General features: G+C 40.5%; 1 protein-coding gene across 1 annotated transcript; it reads left to right on the plus strand.

Annotated features, from left to right (window-relative positions):
• Positions 1 to 511: 511 nt before the first annotated feature.
• On the plus strand, positions 512 to 16,569 carry LOC130691852 (neurogenic protein mastermind-like). Its single transcript, XM_057514865.2, has 3 exons — positions 512 to 1,434; positions 11,490 to 12,276; positions 14,799 to 16,569. The coding sequence occupies exons 2-3, from the start codon at positions 11,555 to 11,557 to the stop codon at positions 15,313 to 15,315; spliced, it is 1,239 nt and encodes a 412-aa protein (XP_057370848.1). The 5' UTR covers positions 512 to 1,434; positions 11,490 to 11,554; the 3' UTR covers positions 15,316 to 16,569.
• The last annotated feature ends 9,875 nt before the right edge of the window (positions 16,570 to 26,444 follow it).

The following is a 26,444-nucleotide window of genomic DNA, read 5'->3' on the forward strand; positions in this document are numbered from 1 at the left end:
ACACACGTATAAAAGAGGAGGAAGGGGAGGGAACCGGTCCGCCAGCTGTGTGAGAGAGAAAGAAAAGGAGAGGGGGAGAAGAATAAGATGAAGAATGAATAGAAAGAGAAAATCGGATGAAACAAGGTGGGACGATGGAGGATGAAAGAGAAGAAAAGAGGGAAGCGGCAGCGGGTGGGATGCGCAGCCGCCGGCAAAAATATCATCACCCGTCGACGGTACGTTCAGAGTTTGGGACATATTCAAAAACGTTAGACACACTCGCGTTGAATCTCACAGAAATCGACTTGAATATCCAACTGTCCTAACTATGAAAGAATAAAATATTAGGAACTATTTAAACCTTAAGTCGATCGCTAAACATTCATAGTAATAGAAACAAAGGCTTCAAACATAAGATTCGAGGCGAAAGCTCAGCCAGCAGAGTATCCATGGTGATTTGTCCGCCAGAGTGCAGCACATTGGCGCTATCCCCACGGCCCAAAACCGTTCAGGTTCTCTCTTCCCAAATATTCTGTCGTCAGTGTCGCCTCGCATCACGGGCTCACCAGGTGGCGGCTGGCCTAACGCTCTCGATCGTTGTTGTTTCAACCTTTTTTTTTTTGTTTTTTGGATTTGGTACTTTCACAAGGAACGTACAAGTTGAACACAACGTGAACGCAAAGAAGTGAAACAAACCGAAAAACAAAAAGCAAGACACAAGAAACCGACATCACAAACGACCATCTTGTTTGCAAGAGTTTTTACTCTCGTGTCTGTGTGTGCATTGACGTGAATTTGCATCGAAATTGTCTTGGATGTAATTGTCCGGTTTCATTTCGTTCTCAAAAGTGATACATCACAAATTCGAAACGTGATCTGTAACCCGAGACTCGTAATCAATTTAATCCTGCCTTTTGTTGAAAATCAAAAAAACGAGTGCATAGCGAAACAGACTCTGTCTGTTATTGACACGCTGTTGTTTTGTCCTAACGGATTACGTATGTTAATTGTACGTACATTTTGTGATTATGAAAAGCATGTGTTGATTACCAGGTGAACCCCACAAAGTGAGCGTCAACCATGTCCAAAACTAGAGATTGATTTGCACACTCATCGGTTTCGACTAACTCGAATAATTTAACAAAAGAACAAAGGGCAACACGAAAAAGCAAAAAAATTTGGCGGGTAATTTTTCAACTATTTGCTTACCCTTCCCCCTTGGAATGATCACACCAGCCGAAAAGTGTCGTATGTAAGTTGTGTATACATGCGAAACGGTTAGAGATAGACGGCGGCGTTGCCAAGTGTCTCGCATTAGCCAACAATTCGTGGCGTGTGTGCTGTGCTGCGTGTGTGTGTGTGTGTGTGTATCGAGTGTTGAGTGTGTGTGTGTGTGTGTGACACTGAAAGGAAAAGAAAACAACAACAGCATCGTTTGTGCTTCAACACGTGGTGAGTCTCTAACAAAATTTCTTTTTCATCGAAAATTTTGATCACCTTGTAAATGGTATTCGGTGTGACCTCAAGAACGAGAGAAAAGATTTAAAAAGAATAATAATAATTTCACTTTTGTAAATGAGACGCCGCCTTTTTAATATGCGGTCAAATTTCGATCGTGTGCAGTTCCGGGTTTTATCTTTCAGTGTTGTGTGCGTGCGTTAAAAAAAAAAGACTTGAAATTCTGCCTGCCGGTTATTGTTGAAAGGCAATCTAACGAGCGAATGTGATTGGATTACTTAACAGATAGAAAACCCTTTTTCTTTATATTTTGCATATATATATATATATATAAATAGCATGCGATTCGTGTATCTCTGTGTGTGTAGGCGGACTTTAAAAGGATAGCCGATTCATCATCGAGTAGGTGGAATCGCTCCATTACGACAAGCTCTTGAATTTCAGAGTTTGGAACGGCCGATTAAGTGTGGTCTGTCGACGGTCGTTTAATTATTACGCACCACGTTTGTTTGTGTGCACGAGGCCAGCATCACCGCACGCGGCCAAACACAAGACATCCATCAAGGTGATGGACTCTTTGGCCGTCCAAACAACCTTCCATACCTCCCTCTTTTTTTTTTCGTGTGGAATCACAGTGGCCATCTTGGAGAAGGTCCTTTTCGTTCAGGTGGGAGAAGGGGGGGGGGATTTTCTTTTTTCGGTATGTTTCGTACCTTGAGGCGAGATTGTCCAGCAAACTGGGGAAAGGTGGGAATAAAGAAGAACTTTTTTTTTTATTTTTGAAGCCCTCCCTCCCTTTTTTTTGAAGTTTTCTTTAACGAAACAAAACGCAGCAGGGAATCTTCTATGCACAGAGAGAGAGAGAGAGGAGGAGTAATGTTTTCAAAACGCCCGCGCTGTGGCTGTTGAGGGCTTGACCTCTTTCTTCTTCTTCTGCTAGAGGAATTAAAAAAGAAAAAAAAGTCATAAAAAAAAAGAGGTTTTTCTACCGCCGACCTTCTTTTTTCTTTTTACTCTTTATTAGATTTACTTCATGTCAATTCGAGAGAATTTGAAAAAAAAAAATGGCGCACAAACAAACGATGCCGAAGATTCCGAAATGCCTTTTCGCCAACTTTGGTGAAATAACTTGGAAAAAAAAAAAAACAACGTCCGTCGTGAGTTTGGTGTGTGTGGTGGCGCATATTTTATGTCGGAATGAAAAGAAAAAAAAAAGAAATAGATAATCGTGTTAAACGGACAACTTTCCCATGTCCCAAACATTGGGCCATTTTCTTCTTGTTTTCCAAGGGGCCGGTGGTAAAGGTTTTTTTCTTTCGTTTTTTCCCCCTTACTAACTATTTTGAAACCCCCCCTTCTTCTTCATTGTGTGTGTGTCCCCTAAAGTATAGGAAAACATTCCTCGAGCAACCTGAACCCCCCCCCTCGATCTCAGGTTCCTCCCTCTTCAAGTTTCGTTCTTTTCTATTCCCAACTTTTTTGTGTTTGCGCTTCAGAAGAACCCCTCCTCTATCCCACTGTTTCTTCTCATCAAACATCGTGTCCCCCCCCCTCTCTTCTTATTTTTTTTTTTAAATAGATATTTTCTAATTCCATCAAGTATGAAAGAATCATTTTTTTTGGGGGGGGGGTTGAAAGTTCATTGAACGGGCGGAATCAGTTGAAACAGGTAAATCAATCAGCGATGGAAGAAAGTAACACATACTCAATTCATCAAGGTGATCAAAGCTGATGGATTGTGGGTCGGCCAACAAGTCAGCAAAAGTCGAATTTCATCAAGACGGATGAGTGTGTGTATGTCTGTGTGACTTGAACGTCGGGAAGAGTCAAGTGCCAAAGGCTTTCTTTTTTAAATATCTGGATGAAGGGGAGAGAGAAGAGAGAGAAAAGGGGGAGAACAAAAAAATAATAAATATATATGTCTATATCTCGTGTTACTTGAGCAGGGGGGCAGATGGTGGCGTCTTGAGGTCTGGTGCAGTTTACCATGACGGGGGAGGGAGAGAACTGGCGGTCCGTTTTTATGTGGAAATTCCCGACACACACACACACACACAATGAACTTTCTTTCTTCTTCTTCTTCTCCCCCCCCTCCGCTGTCTACGTCATCGTTATAAAGAATAAATAAATAAATAAAAACGAACAAGTTGGTTAAGACCAAAATATGGCCTCGAGGGTTCAATGTCGTTCACTGCCACCTTTACCTTCCCAGACTGATTGAAATCTTCCACGACGATTGCGATTTTTTTTGGTGTGTGTTTGTGTTATATCTCGAGTTGAAGTGTTGAATTCACACGTTGGGGGAGCTGCTGATTGAAACGTTGACCCGTTTGAAGAACATTTTTTTTTTTCTTTCTTCACAGGTGTCATTTTTGTTGTTGTTTTGATCTGAATGCGTTGGGGGAAGATTAGGCACAGAGTTGCCGTTACTTGCACGCGAATACCAAGACCCCCCCCCCCCCCCCTTTTTTTTTAAATCTAAAAAAGAAGAATTTTTTTTTTTTTTTTTTGAGTTAACTACTTAAAAAAAAGTTCAAGGTGTGTAATTTCACCGGGGCTCGCAGGTGTATGTTTAGCTTCATTTCATTAATTTTTTTTTTACGCTATCGCGTTGAACGTACGTGCTTGGGATTTAAAAAGGGGGGGGGGGAGGTTTAGACTTTATGATGATGATTACACCTGAGTATTGTTATTCTTCTTCTTGTAAACTTCGTTTTTTTTTTTTTTAAGGTTTCGGTATTATTTAGTGATGTTTTTTTCTCTTTAATTTCAAGGTCGTTACCTGCCAGCTCGGGAAACATTCTTCACTCTTTTTTTTGTTTATTCCATCCTCCTCGTTTTTTTTTTTTTTTTTTTTGAATTCGAAATATTTTTCAGACGTTCAATTAAAAGATGCCAAATAGTTCTTTATTTGTTTTCCTCTTCCTGTCTGGTTTGTTTTCGTCTGCTCTTGTGTCCGTGAGCTCGGAACGAATTGACCATTTTTGTCGCCACTCGTTTCGCAATGTCTTTAGAAGAGAACTAGAAATTCAAGTTGATTGGCTTTTCTTATCTGAAAAAAAAAAAAGAAATCATTTTTCAAATGCGTTCAAACTGTTGCCACTTCTTAACGATCCGCATTTTAAGTTGTTTGACTTGATGGCATCGTCTTTTAAACGTCACCCTTCTAAAAAAAAATTGATTTGTCCGGTTCTTTTTCTGCGTAACTACCCAACGATTGATCAAACAATCATCCAACTGCGTGACTGATTTAGAATATATATATATATATGTTGAATCTCGTTGGAAAGAAAACACGAAAGAGATTGAGAAAAGTAAATAGTTAGGGGGAGGGGTATGAAGAAGGCAAAAGAACAGAACGTGAGTGACAGAACCTCTTTGTGAGTAATATTTAAAAACAAAAAATGTAAAGAGGAAGAGCATTAAACAGTCGTTGTTCATCTAATCAGGAGGAGCACTGAGCCCCGGCATCGCACACACATACAGCACTTAAAAGCCTTTTGTAAAAAAAAAAAAAAAAATGAAGAAAAAAAAGGGGGGGGGGGTGATGGGTTCTCTCTCGGCAGCTAAGAGCGTTGTGTTGTTTACCTCCATTAGCAGACAGCTAGTGGCTCGCAGGTTTTGCTCTCACTGACATCCTTTTCCCCACATTACATACATCTCTCTTTGCCTCCCCCCCGTTTTTTTTTTTTTGTTTCCTGGAGTAGGAGGGGGGAGTGTCTGTTGACTTATTTGCTTTTGGGGGGGGGCAGCTCTCACGAAAGAAGGAACAAAAAAAATATATATAAGTTGTTCACATTATAGCTGTGTGCCATATTTGTCGTGTCAATATTATTAGACCTAAAGGTTCTGTGAGTAAAGGGCTGTGTTAGCAAATCCCCGTTCCGAGAGGCCTTTTTTTTTTTCTTGTTTAAACGAGAAACCATCTGTTAACTATTAAATGTCGTTAATGTATTGGGAGGGGGGGAAAAAAAATTTTTTTTTGTTTTCTTTAAGAAAATGAAGTCCTCTTCCTGTGACCACCGATTCCCTTCCCCGCCTTCCGGCTTAGCGTGTGTACGGATGTGGGCTTGTTTGTCGAGTGTATTGGGCGCTCAATCGCGCTCAAAAATAATCACTTTTTTTTTTTATTACCTTATTATTTTTTTTAAAGGTTGATATGAAAAAAGAAAAACGGGATTTAAATATGATTGAATTATTCGACTTTTTTTTCTTCAGAGTCTATAAAAATGAGGGAGGAGAAGGGCAAACGTGTTGGTTTTTTACTGCAGGATGTGTGAACACAAGTGAAGGAGAACCGCCTCCTTTTTTCGTTTGTTTGTTTTGTAAAAAAAAATTTTTTTTATTGTGGTAAGGAGATGACGTCATCCATCACATGTCGTTTTTTTTAAGGAGTTATTCATTCACGTTGTTGTTGTTGTTGTATGGGGTGAAGGTGTGTCTACGGGTGTGCGCGCACACACACACACACGGTTTTCATTTCCTTCCTCGTCTACTCCTCCCTTCTTACACCAATTTTTTTTTCTGTGGATAAAAAAAAAACGAAGGAACATAAAAAAAAAAAAAAAAGAAAGAAAATGAGCGGCTTCGATTTGGTTGGTTCCTTTTCGGATTATTACGACGTCGTATCCGGTCACCGGAAATGACTGTTGAACGACTTTTGTTTTTTTATTGCGTGTGTGAAACTTCTCTCAATTTATTTATTTTTTTTTTTAACTATGGTTTTTTTTTTTTTTTTTTTTATATTTTGCCGACAAAGTCGAAACTCTATTAACTTGCACACTGACGCCGCCTTTTACCCAGAAAAGAATCTCCCAATTTTATTTTTATTTAGCAATTTCTTTTCATTTTTGGTTTTGAATTTAAAAGGGGCCCATCCGGTGACCAGGTGTGTCTCCCACCTGGACATTTTTTTTTTTTTTTTTTTTTTGTAAAACGTTAATAATAAAGAAAAGAATTGATCCCCCCCCCCCCCCAAAAAAAAAAAAAAAAAGAATAGGGTGGGTATGCCTCTGCTATTGGAATGTGTCAATGGCTAGCTGAATGTTTCTAACTGCGCATTTTGATAAAGAATTTGCGTGTCCCCTATACAATTGTAGTACAATAAAGATCTCGTATGCCAACGCGGGATAGAGATTTCGGGTTGGCTTTGAATGAATTTAATTTCTTTCTTGATAATTTCTTTCGGCCCCCTATTCCGTGTTAAGAATGGAAAGCCGTTTTGAATTCATTTTGTTTTGTTTGAAAAGGCGCTAAAATACAGGACGAAATCTCATCAAGTCGAGATGAATTCGATCCGCCCCGACTGGCGCGCCATTTTACATTCCGGGTGTATATATATATAAATTTTTTTTTTCTTTTTCGTATGTTGTTTCCTACACAAAAGAGAGATTCGTAGAGATTTTGGGATCTCCCCCTTTTTTTTTCTCCATATTCATTAGTGGCAAGGGCGGACTAATTAAACGGGGCTCGTCCCATCACGCGCCTCATTTCACTTCTTCTTTACCCCCACTCGGCGTTTCTTTTTTTTTTTTTTTTTTTTTTTCTCTTAACGTGTACACACACACACACGGAGAGACGGGACTAACCTGGAGGCCAATCGCATTGATTCAAGAAGAAGAAATTAACGATCCTTCCGAAAGTGGAAGAGAAAAGAAAGACAAAATAAAAAGAAAGAAGAAGAGAAAAAAAAAAAAAAAAAACGAGGTTCTTTCCTTAATTGGCAATTTTACACCACCAATGGCGCGCGGCTGGCCTTCCCCAGTCAAGAGGCCGGTCCCGGGGCCCCCTTTGCGCCCTTCTCTGAGATCATAAATCCTCACTACGTGCACCAAAACAGAAATTTTCTTCTTCTTCTTCTTCTTCTTCTTCCCATCTTTCTTTCTTACCAATTAAAATTCAATCTCATTTTGATTCCCTATTATTTAACACACAAGCACAAAAAAAAAAAAAAATATGTATTCACACCAAACATTCAAACTCTGCGTAGCAAAAAAAAATGTAGGACTTTTTGGGGGGAAGTATGTCGACGTTGATTTGCATTCGAAGCGTGTTGGCTCGTTAATCAAGCAAACGATTTGTGGCTGGAAATAAAGTAAAAGAAAAGAGGTTTTCCTTTTTCTTTTTTTTTTTTTTTTTTAAGGACTCGTTTGCTGACGATTGGACTGGCGAATAAGCGCGTCATCCAATGAGCTCGTTAGCTCATTGTGAAATATGCATGGAATGAAGTTTTGCCCTGAAGGCGCACAACTCCAAAACGCGTCTGATCTTTTTAAATGAAACGTGGCTGCTGCTGTTGCCTTTCACGTCATCAGTCAATTCTTTCGAAGGCCACAAAAAAAAAAAAAAAAATTGAACAGCTGACCACTTGATGATGCCGATGGTCATCAAGTCTGGAACGTTTTCAGGAGGGGGGTTCGTTCATGTTTTTCTTTTTGAGAAACACAAAAAAAAAAAAAGGGCGTTTGATTGGGGTCTTATCAGATTCTCAATAACTAAGAATAAGAAAACTCTCTTCGCCGCTATTGACTGACAGTTGGATAATCGAGATTTACAAAGGGGACAAGCTTGTTAAAGGCTGGGCATTTTCGGGCGTGAACGCCGAACCGATCGATTTTTTTTTATAAAGAACAACTTCTTCTTTTTCTGATTTCCAACCGTCCGTGACTAGACCATCATTTTTCTTTTTTTTTTTTTTTTTTTCCTGGGGTCCCACAACTTATTGATGATGATGGGGGGGGGGCTCGGGGTCCGTCGACCTGTCCGCGCATACAATCGACCAATCGGCGTCTCTTTTTTTTTTTTTTTCTTCACCCCTGCGGGCACCGCACACTTTGGCGTTCACTATCCCGTTAGAAGCTCGGCAACTTCCGACCCCATGGTAACAAGCTGATGCTCCTTGTTGATGCCTTTTTTTTTTAAATTATTATTCTAGGCCGATCGAATGTCCACACTCTTTATCCACCCCTCCCTCTTCGTCGTTTTACCTTAATTGGCTTATTATGTTTGGGGGGAAAAAAAAAAAACAAAGAAAAATATCGGAGAAAAATGTTTTAATTCATTTGATGCGATAGAATTAAAAAATGTTTGATGTGTCATCCCCCCCCCCCCCCCCCCCCCGATTCAACTTTGTTTCAATTCCGCCAATGGCATCGTTTGATTATTAGGTGGGATAGTTGCTCTACAAGTTCATCCGTTTGAAAAGGGGTCCCGTGAGTGAACGGGAATATTTTCCTTTTTGGAGGGGAGTGTAAGGCGATAACGTCAGAGAAGTTTCAAATGTGTCGCGTTAAAGGTGAACAAAAAAAAAAAACAAACAAACCAAATTATTTTTTTTTTTTGGTATTTGGTCGGAAAAGGTTGATAGTCATTTGATGCGCAATTCAGACGCAATTTGTTTACTATTGTTGGCAACAACTCGGGACACCATTTTTCCTTTTTCGATCGGTGAAAGTTAAGCAAAAAAAAACTAGGCCGTCATGTTCATTAAGGGAAAATGGACAAGTCATAAAAAATGATGCCAGTCAGCAAAAAAAAAAAAAACGAGAGATTACCATTTGATGTTTTTTACGGGTAGGCCATTTTTAGGATTCAGCGCGTTGCGCTGCTCCTCATCAGTGCATTGTCATATCGATCATTGGGCGCAATCGAATCGAACCGTCATCAACAATCAAGGAGAAAAGACGGGCGTTCTACGTAATTAGGGCTTTTGAAAATCAAATAAAAAAAAAATCTTCTCTACTTCGTTCAAGAAAAGAATTTTTTTTTTTTTTTTTTCAACATTTTCGGTCGGCAAAAGTTAAACTTTTTTTTCAGATGGTAGGAGACGCGCTAACGAACACCAATTCTCTTTCTGCCTTCTTTTTTTTTTTTATGTGTGTGTGTGACTTTTCTTGCAAACCTTGTGTTAGTACTAGACGACTGATAATGCCCGCCTTCATTAGAGAACCATTTCTCTCACTCGGCCATCGTTCTTCTTCTCCCCCCCCCCCCCCCCTCGTTACGAGCCGACACCCGAACCTTTTTATTTTTGGCTTCGTCCTTTTAAACTCTGAAATCAAACAAACGAATTGACAAACCTGACGGCATTTTTCGTGATTCGAATAACGATGTCGATGATTGGCTTTGGCGGATGAAGGAATGTATTGTATTAAACAGGCAAAACGATAGGACAGGTGAATTAGGCAAATCAAATTAAAAGGATAGGGATCGCTTTGCTCTTTAACATGTTGACAAGCGGATAAATAGAAAAATGAATTTTATTTTATTTTATTTTTTTTTTAATTAGAAAATGTTTGACTTGAAACATGGTGATTTAATTAGACGACAATTAGGCAAACTGAAACGCGACGTCTCCTCCCCCCCCCCGTCCTTTTAAGTCTGGCAGTTTTTGAAATATCAAAGTTGAATTCGACCCGAGTCAAAGCGAAATGTTTAATCTATTATAATAATTATATAGATAGCCAAACACAGACTGAGAGTTTTTAGATGTGAAGTCTGTGTAAGCGAGTGTTCTCTCTACCTCCTGCCCTCACTCACTCACTCTCGCGCTAATTAGCTCATTAAGTCGCTCGGCTTGTTGTTTGCAGCAGCTAGACGAGGATGGGGAGGCAGAAAAACACAGCAGGAGAAGCTCGGGCAGTGTTAGATGAACTTCCTACTGCTGCTGCTGCTGCTGTTGCTGCGTTTTTGCCAATTAAAAGGATCACACAAATAAAATGAAAAAAAAAAAAAAAGAAGAAACAAACTTAAATTTATTTTTTTTTTCCTCATTTCCTTAAATGAGGGAGTTGGGATAGACGGATGATGTCACGGGGACGGACATGGGAAATTGGAGACTAGGAGAAAAGAGATGAAAGACGAGCCCAGGGGCCACATTGAACGGATTTTCCTGTTCATTATAATTTACTCGCCGACGCACATCATCCAAGTAACTAACTAACTAAGTAGAATAAATATCCTCTCTCGTTCTCTATCTATTCGTGAAAGGGATACCAAAGTTCTCTCTCTCTCTCTCTCTCTCTAATGAACCCCCTCTCTCTCTCTCTCTCTTCGTTCAAAAGAAGAAGAAGAAAAAAAAAAAGCCTTTTGTTGAGCAGAGATGCCCTTGTAAGCTTCATTTGCTTGATTGCCAATTTTCCATCTTTATTTTTGTTCCTCCCCGTTTTATATTTATTATTCGATCGTTTGGAGAAGAGAGATCACAACACAAAACAAACAAATGGAATGGAGAACAGACAGGCTATTGATGCGACATTGAAATAGATTTCGATTCTAGTTGAGTCATTCAAAGCGGCCATGTTTATTAGAAACCCAACAGGTTTGTTACTTTTTTCGGATAAGACCTTCATTTTTTTTAATAATGACAGACGATCATTTTGTGTGTAGCTAGTTTGGACTACTACTCACCAAGCATTTGATTTCGATGCGTGCAATTATCGAGAATGAATCTGCGTTATTTTATTTTTTTTTTTCCTACTCCCTTCATCGTTTCGTTCCCTACACTCTGAAAACAAATTCCAAAACACATTCTTGTAGGGGTGGAGGGGAGAGATTGCTGATTAACATAACGAGTCAGTCACAAATAGGGAGACGCGAGCGACCTCAAACGGGGGGAGTTTGAAAGTCTTTTTTTTTTTTTTAAATATTTTCTATAGCCATTAGGTGTGTCTTTTTTTTTTTTTAAATATTATTTTAAAAAGACATTTTTATAATTGGGGCACCCGTCCACCTTTTTTTTTTTTTTTTATCTCTTTCGAATCTTGTCAGCTTGACAATCTTTCGCCTCATTATGCGCGATATTCCGGTTCGTTACTTTTTCCCTCTTTGCGAGGGAACAAGAGGATTTTTTTTTTTTCTTGTGTGTGTTAACGTTCACTTGTTCCTTCAACATGGGACTGGGTTGACGTTTCGTAGAAATAGAAGAGACAATTGTCGATATAATTTGATTCGTTATTTAAAAGGGGAAGAAAACGAATGACGTCATAGCTTTTTTTTTTTTTTTAACATGATTATTAAAACGCCTATTATTTTTTTCTTGTTTTAAACAGATAAAAGAAGTAGAAAGAAAAAAAAAATTGTTTTTGGATCATCTTGATTGAATTCAAAGAAGAAGATGATGAACCCCATGAATCACATGGCCACCCATTTCCCCGGTGATATGGGTGGCTACGGCCAACATCACACAGGCCCTGGACCGGGGTCACCGGCCCAACAGCAAGCGCACGGTGCGGGCGGGCCGGTTGACGGCATGAACGGGTTTCGCGGCATGCAACAACAGCAGCAACAGCAGCCGACTGGACCGAACTCCATGTTCCAGGGACCACCCATGGAAAGCCAACAGCAACAGAGGTCTATGATGGGCAGCAACGCTCACATGGCCGGCGGTCAAGTGGTGACTAATAACATGATGAACGGCTCGTCCATGTCACTCGGCCCGGGCCCGATGAACGGCATGATGAACATGCAAATGCCACCACAACAACAACAACAACAACAACAATCTCAAATGGGTCCGGGTGGCATGCAACAGCAGCACATGATGCAACAACAGCCGCAACAACAGCAACACATGGGCGTGCACATGGACGGCAGCAGTATGGTGGGCGGCGGTGGCCCCGTGGGCCAGCAACAACAACAAGGCGGCAACGGCCAAGGAGTCAGAGCGTGCGCCGGATGCGGTGGCAAGATCCTCGAACGTTTCCTCTTCCACGCGCTGGACCGTTTCTGGCACCACGGCTGTCTCAAGTGTTCCTGTTGCGGCGCCCGGCTAGCCGATATTGGCGTGTCGTGCTACACCAAAGCCGGCATGATCCTCTGCCGAGCCGACTACGTCCGGTAAGTCCCACCCACTCTTCCATTTATTTATTTTTATTTTTATTTATTTTTTTTTTTTTTGAAATTTTAATTCGTGCGAATAGCCGTGATTTTTCTACACACACACACACACACACACACATAACAAACAAAAGAATGAAGTGACGTCACTGAAAGCTCACGAGGGGAATAGGAGGGGGCATATATGCGATTTCGAATGTACAGAGAGAGAGAGAGAGAGAGAGTTGGGGCCGGCAATGATGCCATTGGCTGTTGTGTACATTATTTAGCGACTCTCCACTCGATTTAACGAGGCACTCTCTTAAGTAATTGGCCATTTCCTCTCATTTTTTTTTTTTCCTTTTTACTCTCTCTCTCTCTCTCTCTCCTTGCTCACTATTCGCTTTATTCTATACGCTCTCTCGTGTGTGTTGCCATGACGACGTCTTAAGACACACCACTTCCCTTTTTCTCACTGTAGAACGAGCATTTACTACGAGCGAGTAGTATGGCCACTCTATTTTTCTTTTTCTTCTTGTGCCAAAGAGTGCCTTCTTCCAATACTCATCCCCTTTTCTCCCGTTGATTATGCATGTGCACGGATGGCGACATGTCTCACCAAGATTTTCACTCAACAAAAATAGAAAAAAAAAACTAATTCAAGCGGGGGCGGGAGGTTCGACTCACGTTCCATTCAATGAAAAAGAGGAGAGTGGGATTTACTTGGAACGAAATGCTGTCCCCCCCCCCTCGCTTTTTTTTTTTTTTAAATCTTTTTATGCGCACTACATTTTTTATTCGATTTGCATATGTGATCCGTTTTCGGCCATCTGGTTTGTTTCCCCTACTCCCACGTTGAGGTCAACTGAAACATTTCGTGTACGTGAGGCTGAACGTAATCGACGGATTGCAGACGGATGTATTTATTTATTTTTGTTTGTTTTCGGTTTGAATTCGTCGGATCATTTTGAAAATTGACGTAGCGCGTTTGAGTTTTTCCTGTGCGAGAGCCTTTTAACGATGTCGGTTCAATGTTTACTTACATACATCCATCACCTGCCAAATGAATTTGCTGGCCCCCCCCTCCCCCACGCACTACCCTTTTTTGCTCGTCGTGAAACACACGCACTCATTATTATTACGCCAACTGACTTGCATAAAGCGCTAGCCTGCTCCCCCTCACCGTGATCTGGGTTTGTAGATGTGTGGGAGTGTGTAAACATACAACGACGGCAGGAGGAGGAGGAGTAGCTAATTAAACGAGAACAGAAAGCTATCGTTGTTTCTTGCATGGAAAATGGGTTCGGAGTTAATTAAAGTCCACCAGCTTTGTGTAATGTGTGTGTGTGTGTGTGTGTGTGTGTGTGTGTGTGTGTGTGTGTGTGTGTGTGTGTGTGTGTGTGTGTGTGTGTGTGTGTGTGTGTGTATATATATATATATATATATATATATGTCTGTGTGTAGGAGAGAGAGAGAGAGAGAGAGAGTTGGTAAATGGGGTAATGGTGATGGGGGGGGTTAGGTTGGAAGGCAGAGGGTGATAGATCAATACCATCACCTTACTCGTTACTAGATGATGAACAGTGGAGAGAGATCGTATCCCTTCCTCCCTTTCCACTCTGCTTGATTAGCTCATTCAAAATGGCCGCCGTGCATCGAAAACTGGCTGATATCTCTCTCTCTCTCTCTCTCTTTCTCTTTAGCTCTATGTAGATGTTCGTGTTTTCAAACTCCTCACCCCACCCCCTTTACTCTCCCCACGCTTTGTATGTGTGTGTGTAGTTCACCCCGTGAGGCGGAGTGGGAGGTTAGTAATCCAATCAAGTCCAGTCCCATACGAAAAAAAAAAAAAAAAAAGAGGAAGGGGAGGGGGCAGGAGCAATCTCATCTTATCAAAGTTACGACAGTGTTTTGTTTCCAGTTTGTTTTTTGTTTGTTGTGTGTCGTCGGTCCGATTTGATTGGAACAGGCTGTGTAATCCAGCCAGTGTGACATATCCATTCCAGGATATGTAGACGCAGCTACAATTCTTCCATAGAGCAATAGCGATCCATCAGAGTTCTTTACTGGATTACATCCATCCAACTCTATCGTCCTTCCATGTCCCTTCGCTAGCTGCTACTTGCATTGATAGCCGCTCCCCCCCCCCCCCCAAAAAAAAAAAAAAAAAAAAAAGAGAACACTTTCACCACTACCAAGAAAAAGAAAGCGGAGAAGCAGAAGCTCTTGGGTGTAGTTGGAGGAAGAGGAAGGGGGGGGGTCATAAATAAATACGCCTTCACGGGGCCAAAGACGTGGAAAGCTTTCAGGTCGATTGTATCAAAAGGCTGAAACAATTTCCTCGTTGATTATTAGAGTGTTGCGCGCCGTGCACAACGTGTGTCAATCCGCAAAACTGGCCCGCGTTTTTTTTTTTTTTATTGGAATGGGAAGCAAAAAAAAAAAAAAAAATCATCGTCATTTTCTTTCGTCTTTGATTTGGTTTGATTTAAAAAAAAAAAACAAAAAAACAAAAACAACATTTTTTGATCTGTCACGTTCAGGTTATTTGGCAGTTCGGGAGCGTGTTCGGCGTGCGGACAGGGAATCCCGGCCAACGAGCTTGTAATGCGCGTTGGTGGAGCCGGACCGGCCGGCGGACCTGGCGGAGGAGGCGGACCGAACGGTATCCATCCACCATCGGGCGGCGGCGGCGGCGGCGTTTACCACGTCAAGTGTTTTGCGTGTACGAAATGCCAGACGCAGCTGATGCCCGGCGACCGGTACGCGCTCATCGGCGGCAGCTTGCTCTGCGAGCAGGACTGTCACAAGATGATGAAGAACAACAATAACAATAATAATAACAATAACAACGCCAACAACAACAACCACGCCGGCCCCGGTGGCGGCGCAGGAGGTGGAGGGGTCGGCGGAGGTGGTGGAGGAGGTGGCGGCGGTGTCAACCAACCACCAGGAGCAGGTGGTCCCGGAGCGACGGGAACCAACACCTCAACGGGTGGAAGTGGGGGAGGTCCCGTCCGGAAAGGCAAAGTTGGCCGACCGAGACGGAGTCGAGATTAATTATTATTTTTTTTTTTTTTTTTTTTTTTTTTTTTGCTTTTTAAATAATTCTCCCGTTTAAAAAAAAAAAAAACAACAATTTTTTTTCGTTATTTACTTAATTTATGATGTAATGAACGAAAAACAAAATGGCGGGTTTTTTTGAATAGTGTATGTTAACAAATTTAACAATGAATAATTTTTTTAAACAGTAACAAATCGTTTACACAAAGCGAAAAGAAGATGAAAAAAAAAAACAATAGACCTTTGTATGTGCGTGTGTGTGTGTGTTTGTATAAAAAGGGTCGATCTGAATTGTTTAAAAAACAATTGAAAGTGAAACAAACAAAAAAAAAATGGAAGAGTTAACGATGCTAATAATGAATTATTACGATGATGACACGTGTTTGTATTTTGCCTCCCTCCCCCAGTTGAATTGAAATTTTCTCGTTTTTTTTTTTTTTTTGCTCGCTCGCGTGTGTTTCTACACACATTCTATACACCTTTTTTTTTTTTTAAATTTAATTCGTTAGATAACAGAACAAAAACAATAATATTGCAAACAACATATTGGGAGATCTCTCGCGCTCCAAACCCGATCGCGTCTTGTACAGTCCCTTTATAACCTCCCTACTTTCACCCGGCCCCTTGTCTCCCTTTCTTTTGTTTTATTTTTTTTTCTATTACCTATCCATTTTTTTTTCGTCTGTCACCTGTTTCCGGTTTTAAACAAAGCCGGAAACACAAGAACAAAAAAAAAAAAAAAAGATATCACACACTGACTTTGTTTTTGTTTTTTGTTTTTTTCTGTTCAAAAAATCTCGCAAATCTTTGAGAAAAACAAACTCAACTGTCCCTCACATTTTCTCAATTTCTTTCTTTTTTTTTTGTGAAAATATTATTATTATTAGCCCGTTCTGTTACGCGCGTGAAAGAGTGTCATTTTTTTTTTTATTTCTGATAAAATTCGTTTGAAAATTGCCTCTGGCTCCTCCCATTTTAGTTTGTTGTTTTTTTTTTATTATGTCACCGTTTTTTTTTTTAACTTGTGCAAAAATTAAAACCCCGATTGGGTTTGGCAAAAAAAAAAAAAAATTTAAAGATTTTGAGAGAAAATGATCGCGCATTTGATCCCATCCCCCATTTTTTTTTTCTCGCTCACACGATTGTACCATTCCCTCCCAACTCATCCCATCTGCCCTCCTCCCTCAAGCGCACTCCCTCCTCCATTTGATCAATAAAAAGAAGACAAAAAAAAAAAATGAAATTTCAATTTTTCGACAAATTGTTTCCTTTTTTGTTTTTAAATGAATTTTTAGTTGTTTAAGTCAACAAAACCAATTCATTTGATTTGCTAATATCATCAAATTAGCAAGTAGTAAGCTTATAGGGGAAATGCGTGTATTGATTTAATTACCTTTCTACTAGTGTCAATGGCGTTCACTCTACCCTCCCCCACTATCCGAAATTGAACAGAGTTTTCTACATCAACTCGGGAGTAGTTTTTTTTTTTTTTTTTTTTTATTCGGTAAAGAATGATGATGGCGTGGTTGTATTATTAGCGCAAACAGTCAAAGTAGATGGCCCGGCGCCATCATATCATCATATAATGGCTCAGTCAAATAGCAAAAAGGATCCAGTTAGCTTTCGGATGAAATAGGAGAGAAGAAAAGTGATTGGACGGTTAAAAAGAGTGAGCCAAAAAAAAAAAAAAAAAAAAAAAAAATTGGGAGGGTGGGGGATAGAGCTATGTACAGACGGAACACACGGAAGGGGTGGCGTTGGGAGGAAGCTTTTATTTGATTATTAATCAAATCAAAAAGCAGTCGGCAATCAAGTCCGAGTGGTTTGGCCCACTCTGCTCGATATCCAATAAGATAGAAACACAAGTCACACGGACGAAATAAAATAATCTCATCATCGCTATTAGTTTTAATGGAACAAACTGAAAATGAGATGGATTTCTATTAGCCAATTAATGGATTGCCATTGTTTAAAAAAAAAAAAAAAGGGAGTTCAATTTGATTTTATTCATAATATATGTGTACGAGTCTCGTTTTTGTCTTTATTGGCCCTGCCTCAATGGTGCAAGTTCTGGCCCAGCAACACATAAAACTAATCATGGAATGGCCTTCAGTACCAGCTGGAAAGGTCCGTCTGTTTTTGTTTTTTTTTCGGAAGGGGAGTTAGGAGATAAATGGAGTAAAAATAAAAATTGAATAATGATTTCCTCTGAGACTTGCATTTGTAACATCTAGTAAAAAAAATACGTATAGGTTACGTGCAATACATCAAAAAATAACGCAAGTTATACAATCGTTCCAGTTTTTTTTTTTTTTTTCTCCATGCGTGTTGACTCGCCCAACAAATTGGGCTGATGGATTAGTATTGACCTCTCCTTTCCTGCATTAATTGCGGAATAAAAAAAAAACGGACGTTGTTTTCATGGCCTTTTGTTTCAGACGGTGAAGTTAGATTTTACGTTAAATGAGTTTGAATACATTTCGAGTTGCGGAAGAAAAACATTGCCAATTTCCAAATGGCGTTCAGGTTTTTTTTTTTTTTTTTTTCTAAAATAGGTCGGGCCTTCTTTGTATGAAATTGGGCCTCTGCGTTGACGAGAAGAGTTGGAGACAACTCTGCTCATCTCTCAGAAGAGCAAACCCTTGGGCCAGCCCTTCCACTTACCCATTTGCCTCTCTCTCTCTCTCTCTCTCTACTTAATACAGATAATTGATGAGAAGAGATGCACTCGAGAGAGAAGACAAAGAGAGAAAAGAGACGGACTTTACATTGAGAGACGGACCGGGCCAGTAGGGAGAACACACACACACAAGCGCCAACTGCTTTAGCTCCCGAGGCCGGGAGTGTACCTCCTCCCCTTTATCCTCCCGATGCCCGCCAGCTCAATGTGGAGGGTGGGGGGGGACCAGCTGATGGGAGTGGATGGGGAGGGATGCACTCTTCCACTTTCAACATTTATTCACATCCACTTTGCCGAGTGAGAGGAAACCGGATCTTCACTATATCCGACTCTATACCCTCCCCCCTAAAAAAAAAGGAAACTAGACGTCGTTTTTTACTTTTTTTTTTTTTTTTTTTTAAATCCACACTCATCTCGACAATGGATGATCCGGAATAGCTATGTCAAAAATTCATTTGGTTTTTTTTTTTTTGGTTATTCAATTATTAATATCGTGAAAATGGGGCGCGACATTGTTTTTAAATTGAATTAGAAAATTCGATTGGGCGGTTTATAAGATTCACGCTCAACGCTAATGAGGCACTAGTTATACAGACTAGCGTGAAGCACAGAGATGAGCAAGCCTTTGGTAGAGGACGTCCGTTTTCCTTCAAAAAAAAAAAAAAAAAAAGAAACTCGTTTCTGTCAATGCGAACGTAGAGACGCACAGGACCACGACAATAAGAAACAAACACAGGACTTTGCGTCATTAATGAATAATGACAAGACACACGCGGGAATGAAGGACCGCTAGCCACTTCACGGTGACATCGTCTAGACTCTTGTGCCAAATTTCATTCCTTCCCTTTTCTTTTTTTTTTTTGTTTGACGTGCACACACACGAGTTTGCTCCCTTTTGGCAGGCGAGATCACAGCCAGAATAAGTTTTAAAAATAATTGCGCGAAATGGATGTTTTCTCATTGATTTAAACCCCCAAACTATTTTATCACTTGGACAAGTTCACTCCTTTGTTTAAAGGAAAACGAAATATGTAAAGTCTTCTAATTAAAAGGACAGTTTTTTGGAATCGAAAAGAAGAAGTGACTGAATGCTTGTGAACGACAGGTTTATCGTCTGCGATATTTTTGCCGTCGAAAGAAAAAAGTAAAAGGAATGGAATGTTCTTGTTTCTTTTTTTTACATGCCATGGACATTTCTTTTTTTTTTTTTTTTTTTTTTTTTTTTTTTTTGTTCTGTGCTTTAAATAAAAAATATTCTTTCCTATTTATTTTTGTACCGAGGGATGTTTTAATTGGATGCCGGGGGAGTTGGTTTTCGTCCCTGTTCTACTTGGGCAAACGGAAATAAAAAGAAAAAAAAAAAAGGTAGATGTTTAAAGATCTATAGCCGCCTGTTGTATACACGCACGTTTTCAAATGATTGGCCGAAAATTACGTGTCCCCCCCCCCCCGCTCTTTCCTTCTCTGTTTATACATCTAAAAGGTATGCGTCGTAAAGGAATGCGATTGAATTGCGCTGATGTCGGTAATAGCTGCCATCCGTTTGATATGCGCTATTCGCTTTAACCGACAGACGGAAGGGAGACACGACCAATCTAACTTAATGAAGGCCATCTCACGCTGCGAGTTGGGATAAATTACACAACTGTCCAGCAAAATAAGTTCCTTTGACCTTTATATATGCTGTCCAATGAAATTCCTCATTAAAACGACAGTACACGGTCGTCATCACGCGAGACAAACACGACAGCTGAACAATTCGCTCTCTCCCCCCCCCCCCGCCTCCCCCAATGTTTGACAAACGTAATTATCAATTTTCACGCGGCACTTCCTGTCCCCCATCCGGATGTCCGACATTTGACGGAATGTTCTAATATCGCGGAAATTGCTTTCCGTTTCCCAATTGCATTTGCAAAAAAAAAAAAAAAAAGAAAAACACACGTGGATGGTTCATAATAATAATTTTAAAAAAAGGGTTTGTTTGCGTAAGACATTTATTTTTTTTTTTTTTTTAAAAGGACATCGATATGGGAAATGATTGGCGGAGTTGATCCAGTTGATGGAAAAGCTGATGCGGCGATGATGGCCCAAGTAAAAAAGAGAAGAGGAAAAAAAAAAAGAACGACTCTATCTAAAAACGTACTTCCGTGGGAAAAGAAATGCGGGTCGGATGGATCGTCGGATGAGGGTGTACTATACCGCACTATCTACAAGGCTTTATAGCGGGAGGGGTCTCCCATTCTGTCGTATATACACTCACACGATAAGCTAATTGAATTGGCAATAGGATATGGCCAGGAAAGTGCTTGCTACTGCTACTTTAGCTATCAAAAAGAGATAGAAATGTGTATACAGTAGTGACGTCTGGCGACTGGATTTCCTTGTTTTTCTTTTTTTCTCCACACTCGTCGAACTTGTAGTAACAGCCCTTTATTTACTTTCTTTTCTATTTGTGCGTGCACACACACACACACACACACACACGTCGATTACTCAGAAATAGAGTTCAAAAACTAAAAAATAAGTTTCACTGATTTCGTACTCTTCTCTCGTGTGAATCAAGATGCAGGACTCGACGAAGAGGGTGTGGCAAGTGTCGCTTAGCAAATTAAATGTGTTTTTGTTTGATAGGTGTAACAAAAAAAGAGCCCCATTGCGAAAAACATAGGGTCCAATCGATACAGTCAAAAGAAAGCTCTGATTATTTGATATAATAATTGGCTAATAAATCATTGTTTCACGTGATTTCTGGCTATCGATCATCTTGTTTTTTTTTTTCATTTGTCCAAGAGCATCGTCACCTCCTATGTTTTGTTGTTATCTTATAGTCGATACTATTATTTGTATTTATAGTACTATTGTGCTGTAAATACAAATATAAAAAAAAAGGGCCTTCCGCTGATGGATAGTGTAAGGAGGGTGTGCAAAGGAAGGGCCCGTTTGTTGTTGCTGTCGGACAACAAACATGTCCAACTCTCAATGTATCGTCCATCACCATTTGCGTCGCCGGGGTTAAAAAAGAAACTTGGCCAACCTCCGCTTTTTTTTTTCTCTTTTGTGTGTGTGTGTGTCTCTTAGTTAGATACACATAAGGAGGGCGAGAGAGAGAGAGAGAGAGAAAAGAAAATGGAGAGATTGAAGAGTCTCTTGTTTCCTCAACGATGGGTCATCCATTTAAAAGAAGACGATTGGCTTACTGCTGATGTCCTCTCTTTTCTTCACATCAGCGACACTGTATAAACGAATTAGTCGGCAATCTTCACCCCTCGTTACAATGACAGATGAGCATCATCGTGTTGTGCAAAGCTGTCACAACTCGCACGTTTGAATATAGCGCGGCAAATGTTTGTTTCCTTTTTTTTTAATGCAATTCAATGCAAGTAAGTTTCTATATATACAGTATATATATATATGCATCATATTCGATCCAAACCAATCGATTGCTTTTCTGAATTTCTTTTTTTTTTTTTTTGTTTTTTGTGAAAAATATTATTATTTGAAAGAAAACGCAGTGATGTACAGTACGCGAGCGGGCGACATGAAAATTCAATCCAATTCCATCTCTTTCTCGTCTTTTTTTTTTCTTTCTCGGCAGAGTGTCTCTCTATCTTTTTCCTTGCTAGTCGTGTTTGTCGGATAAAGTGCCACTACCACTAGCTGGCCCGGAGAAAGAAAAAAAAAAAAAAAAAGGGAAAGTGCATGTGTGTTGAAAGATGATAGAAAAAGAAGAAGAAGAAGAGAGAGAGAGAGTTGCATCATATCAATTCAATACTCAAGTGCCTCGTGGATAGTCGATTGAATGCGCCCACTCCCCCCTCTTTCTCCCCCCAGTCTGCACTGACTGTCCCCACACGCAGACGGACGGGCCTTTTTTTTTTGCAATTGAATTCCTCTCGCCTTCCTTTTTTTTTTTTCCTATTATGAACGACGAAAATTGGTGGCCTCTGGGCATGAACAGAGAAAATAATCATATGAAAAATAATAAAAGAGCATCGAACCTCTTTTGCGTCCGATTAAAAAAAGAAAACCATTGTAAATTGTTAGATCTATAAATATAGGATGCGGGAAAGGAAAAGCCTATACGATCCATCACGAGTGCGTGTCACGATTCCCATTTTTGATCATTCGCTATTTTCTTTTTTTTTTTTTTTCGCCATGTTCGAAAATGAACATTTAACTGGTGATGACATCAGCAGACTAAATAAGTCCATGCGCTGTTAACCGCATCAAAAACGAACCCGGAGTGAAAACCTGTTGGCCAATGTATGCAAATGAATAAGGACATTTTTAATCATTTCACTATAAAATTGTTAGACGACGCCCTCACGTTGACAAGGACAACATCCAATTTTATTATTTTTTATTTTTTGGAAACACCAAATTCATACCGGTTGTTGCTAGTTGCCGCCTAAGCGCTTCCGTCGCCGGGGTAGGAGCAGTCAAAACTCGCGAGGGTAGTAGCCAACGTCCTGGGAAACATCTCGGGGAGGTCAATCCCGAGACGAACTCTAAGAAAGAAAGAAAGAAAAAGGAAGAAGAAGATATAAGAGAAAAGAGAGCGGTAGCCATAAGGGTGCCATTATGATCTACTTCGGCTGATTGGAACCTACTCCCTCTTGCTCCTTTACCCAGCCTCCAGTCCGCCAACAAAACTTGCACACGCAACTTGTTTAATGCATTTCAAGATGCAGGTCTATTTTTTTTTTCTTCTTCTTCTTTTGGCGCCCATAGCAACTCTTCCAGTTCGATTACCTAGAGTGTGTGTGTGTACATGTCTTTTGTAGATCTCGCAGATGGAATAGACCTAGTTTTTAAAGTATGGGTTTCGGCAACCGTCGAGTGTCTAGCGAATTTTCAATTATGTAAAGGACCTTTTACGACTCTTTAGCGCTCATGTACGCGTCTGTGTGTGTGTGACCTTTTATTATTGAAAAAAAAAGACATCCGACATTCCATAGCGGATTGTTTTCACTTGTGATGGCGCTTTATGTTGCGGAAACGGAATCAAAGCAAAGAGCAAAGTGGATGTCCAATTTCTTCCAAGTGGCAGGGTTTCTTGTAAGTAAAAAGTCTGCTGCTGTAGATACACACATCTTCATTCCGCCAAGAGGCCTTTGCTACACGTACCCTCTTCAACCGTCACCATCTCATTTTCTAAATTGGCCTTTTTTTTTCTCTCTCTCTCTCTCTCTCTCTTATCTATTTGAGATAGATATAGACCTCTCTACATGCATCTGTCCTTTTTATTATTTTTGTTTTCCCCTCTTCTTGAACAACAATCAAATTGAGACTTGTCTAATCGCTTGCCGACTTCCCGTTTCCAATCTCTTTTATCTATGTTTTCTTCCACGCATACCGCGCCAAATTTAAAAGCCTGTAATGTACATATACTCTAACAAATGAACAAGTTGCTACAGTATGCCGCGGATACGATGTACTACCGTAACAGCATAGCGCCGTCTCTCTTGTTTTATTGTCTTTTTGAAAATGGGAAAAAAACAAAACAATAAAGGTTACGATTTTTTTTTTGGGTTTGTTTAAATGGTTCTCTTAGCTGCACATACGTGAAAAAAAACGAGATATACTTTGAAAACGACGACGGCGTTGTCTACTACCCGCTTTTTCTCATCATTCTGCTAGAACTATGTACGTCGCATCCATCCGTGTATATAAGCTCTTTTTTATCCGAAGGCCGATGGTTATTTTTAAACCGATGGACCGGACGACTAGCTGATGTGGCCGCGGGGTGCCCTGATGGTCCGTTGTGTGTGTGTGTGTGTGTGTGTGTGTGTGTGTGTTCTGTTTGGCAGTAGCATCCATCGTCCTATAAGGACAAACAACTCTTAAATGGAGAACACTGAAAAACAAGAAAATGCTATTCTGAGTAAACCGAACTGGCCAAGAAATGCGCATTTCAAAAAAGAAGTAGCGCCGCTCTTTTCAAATGTATATCTATAAATATAGATAGATTAGACGTGAGTGTAAAACTGTCCTCGTCCACTATTTAGGACTGACATTATTTACTATTTATTAGTATACTATTCTGCTGTATTTCCTGATCAGTGAACTTTTTCTGGCCCTCCATTGTCCCAACTTTTGAGTCAATCAATATGAATAGGTGTAATGCAGATCTTAATGGATTTATAGCCTAAATAGTTTACGTCTAGCAGTTCAAAGCAAAAAATGAAAAATAATGCCTTCGTTTAACGTCTACTAGCGTGAAATAACGTGATCGTCGAAAAGCCAAGAAATCCCGCATTGGACAATCATCAACCCATCATCTCCACTGGGGGAGGGGGGGGGGTAGCCCGTTGTTGTCGTCGACTGATGACAGTGCGCAATGACATGAAAACGGATTACACACATGCTAGTCGGATAGGGGGTGGTGGTAGGAAGGAGAAAAAAAAAAGGGAAAGAGATTCCCCGCGCGTGATTGAGCGGACAAGTGTGGCGGAACAAGCTTCAGCTCTAGCGGCACGATACAATAAGAGAGGCAAAGGCGGAAACAATACATTTATAAAAGACCCATATGTAGTGTCGCTAAATGGATTTTCTTGTCGGCAGATTATGCCGCAGATTAGTTGATTGCTGACCACAGTTGTAATCAGTTGTACTCATTTAATTGATTACTACCCAATTCTCTGTTTGAAATCAAAGCAACAAAAAAGACTCGGATGCAATTACTCAACATCGGGGTAGGGTGAACCATTTTCGCTGGACGGCGAAATGAAACGTTAGATTACATCGAACAGCGCGCATGCGCCCGAAAAAAAAAGAGATTTCTATGATTGAAGTGAATTGTTTTTTCTATCAAGGTGGCTGTCCCTTCTTCTTTTTTTATGATTCTATTGGAGAGTTAGGGGACGACGACCGGATTGCTTGGCTCACACACACACACACACACACGTTATATAGCATTTCGTCGACGCGTTGTTGTCGAATGGCTCTCTTGATAGATCAACCTTCATGTTACGCCATTTCCTCATCCCTGCTCCTTATTCTTTCCCCCCTCTTTCCATCCTCGCCGATCTACCGCACATCCCCCACCCGACCGATGCCACACGCACCGCACTATAGGGAAGCGGCCTCTGTGTGTGTGTATCGACTTGATTGCATCTCTTTTGAATTGAGCTCATCCTCCTCGCTTGCTCGCCATCGTACCTCCCTCTTTATCCCGCAACCCCTCACGCTACAACTCTTCCACAAAGGAGCAATAAACTCCTCAAATATCCTCTCCCTCTGCTACCGCTGCTGCTGTTGCGATTTCTGTATTGCTATACGTCGTCTTATGGAACACAATTCCCCCCCCATCACTCGACCTACTCATCCCTGGCCGGACAAATAATGCGCTGCCCCATCTCCCGAAACGACGATGGGTGACGCGCTAGACCGACATTTTAATTTTCTCAAATTTCAATCAACAGACAAGTCAGGTTTTGACTTTAAAGGATTTTCAATTTCAAGCCAATCATTTTTTTTTCTCGTTTTTTTTTTATTTCGAGAAACGAAAAAGAGCGCGCGACGGAAATACGAAAATGTAATTTTCAAACTTCTTTGATGAAATGACACACGGCCATTATGACGGGGAAATGGGATTCTTTGTATAGACACAATATCTATTGGATAACAATAAAAAAAGGGGGGGGGGGCAGGGAGGATTTGCACACAGCCGTGTGTTACAACTTTGGGGTTATGTCTGCTTGCGAGCTCGATCGATCACCACATACACGGAGGTCTCTTGTACGTATACAGTTTGCCGTGATGTGTGTAACCACACCAAGCAGCTGCTATGAAAAAGAAAGCAAAGAAAAGAATCCACTTGCTCGTATATGTATGTCTGTCCCGATTTAATATACAAGAGGAGGATCGCTATATAATCAACTATTAATCACACCAACCCACCCTCCCCCCTCCCGTTCCTAGTTGAAAAGGTATACTTTTTTAAGTGCCAGGGTGGGTTTCTCTTTCCAAAAAACTGGAGGGTTCCTTTATAGGAAGAGAGGGGAGTATGTATATGAACGATATGTGGCATCCAGGAAAAGGAAGCCGTTGGTAGATGCATAATGGATCCAGCGAAGAAGACAACCCACGAGCAATATAAGGAAGAAAAAAAAAACTCTACTCACAATTTGCCATTTGAGTGTTTTTTCCCTTCTCATTTTATTTATTATTAATTCTGCCCCGTTCTCCCTTTTTTTTTCCTTTCCTTGGCATGCAAAACGTTTTAGAGAGCAAAGCCTTGGCCAAAAAACGTGAGCGAAAAAAAAAAAAAAAAAAGATAAATCTGGCGGGTCGATTCGATCACGTGCATTTTGAGTTTCTTTTACCAGCGTAGCTCAAAGTTATCCCTCACATGCGTGTGTGTACATAGAAGCAGAAAGGAAAGCTATATAGCAAAAGGATCATCATCATCGGCGATAGATTTACCATCCAACAACCAAGGGCC

Source organism: Daphnia carinata, chromosome 1 (assembly GCF_022539665.2).
Source record: "Daphnia carinata strain CSIRO-1 chromosome 1, CSIRO_AGI_Dcar_HiC_V3, whole genome shotgun sequence".
Taxonomy (NCBI): domain Eukaryota; kingdom Metazoa; phylum Arthropoda; class Branchiopoda; order Diplostraca; family Daphniidae; genus Daphnia; species Daphnia carinata.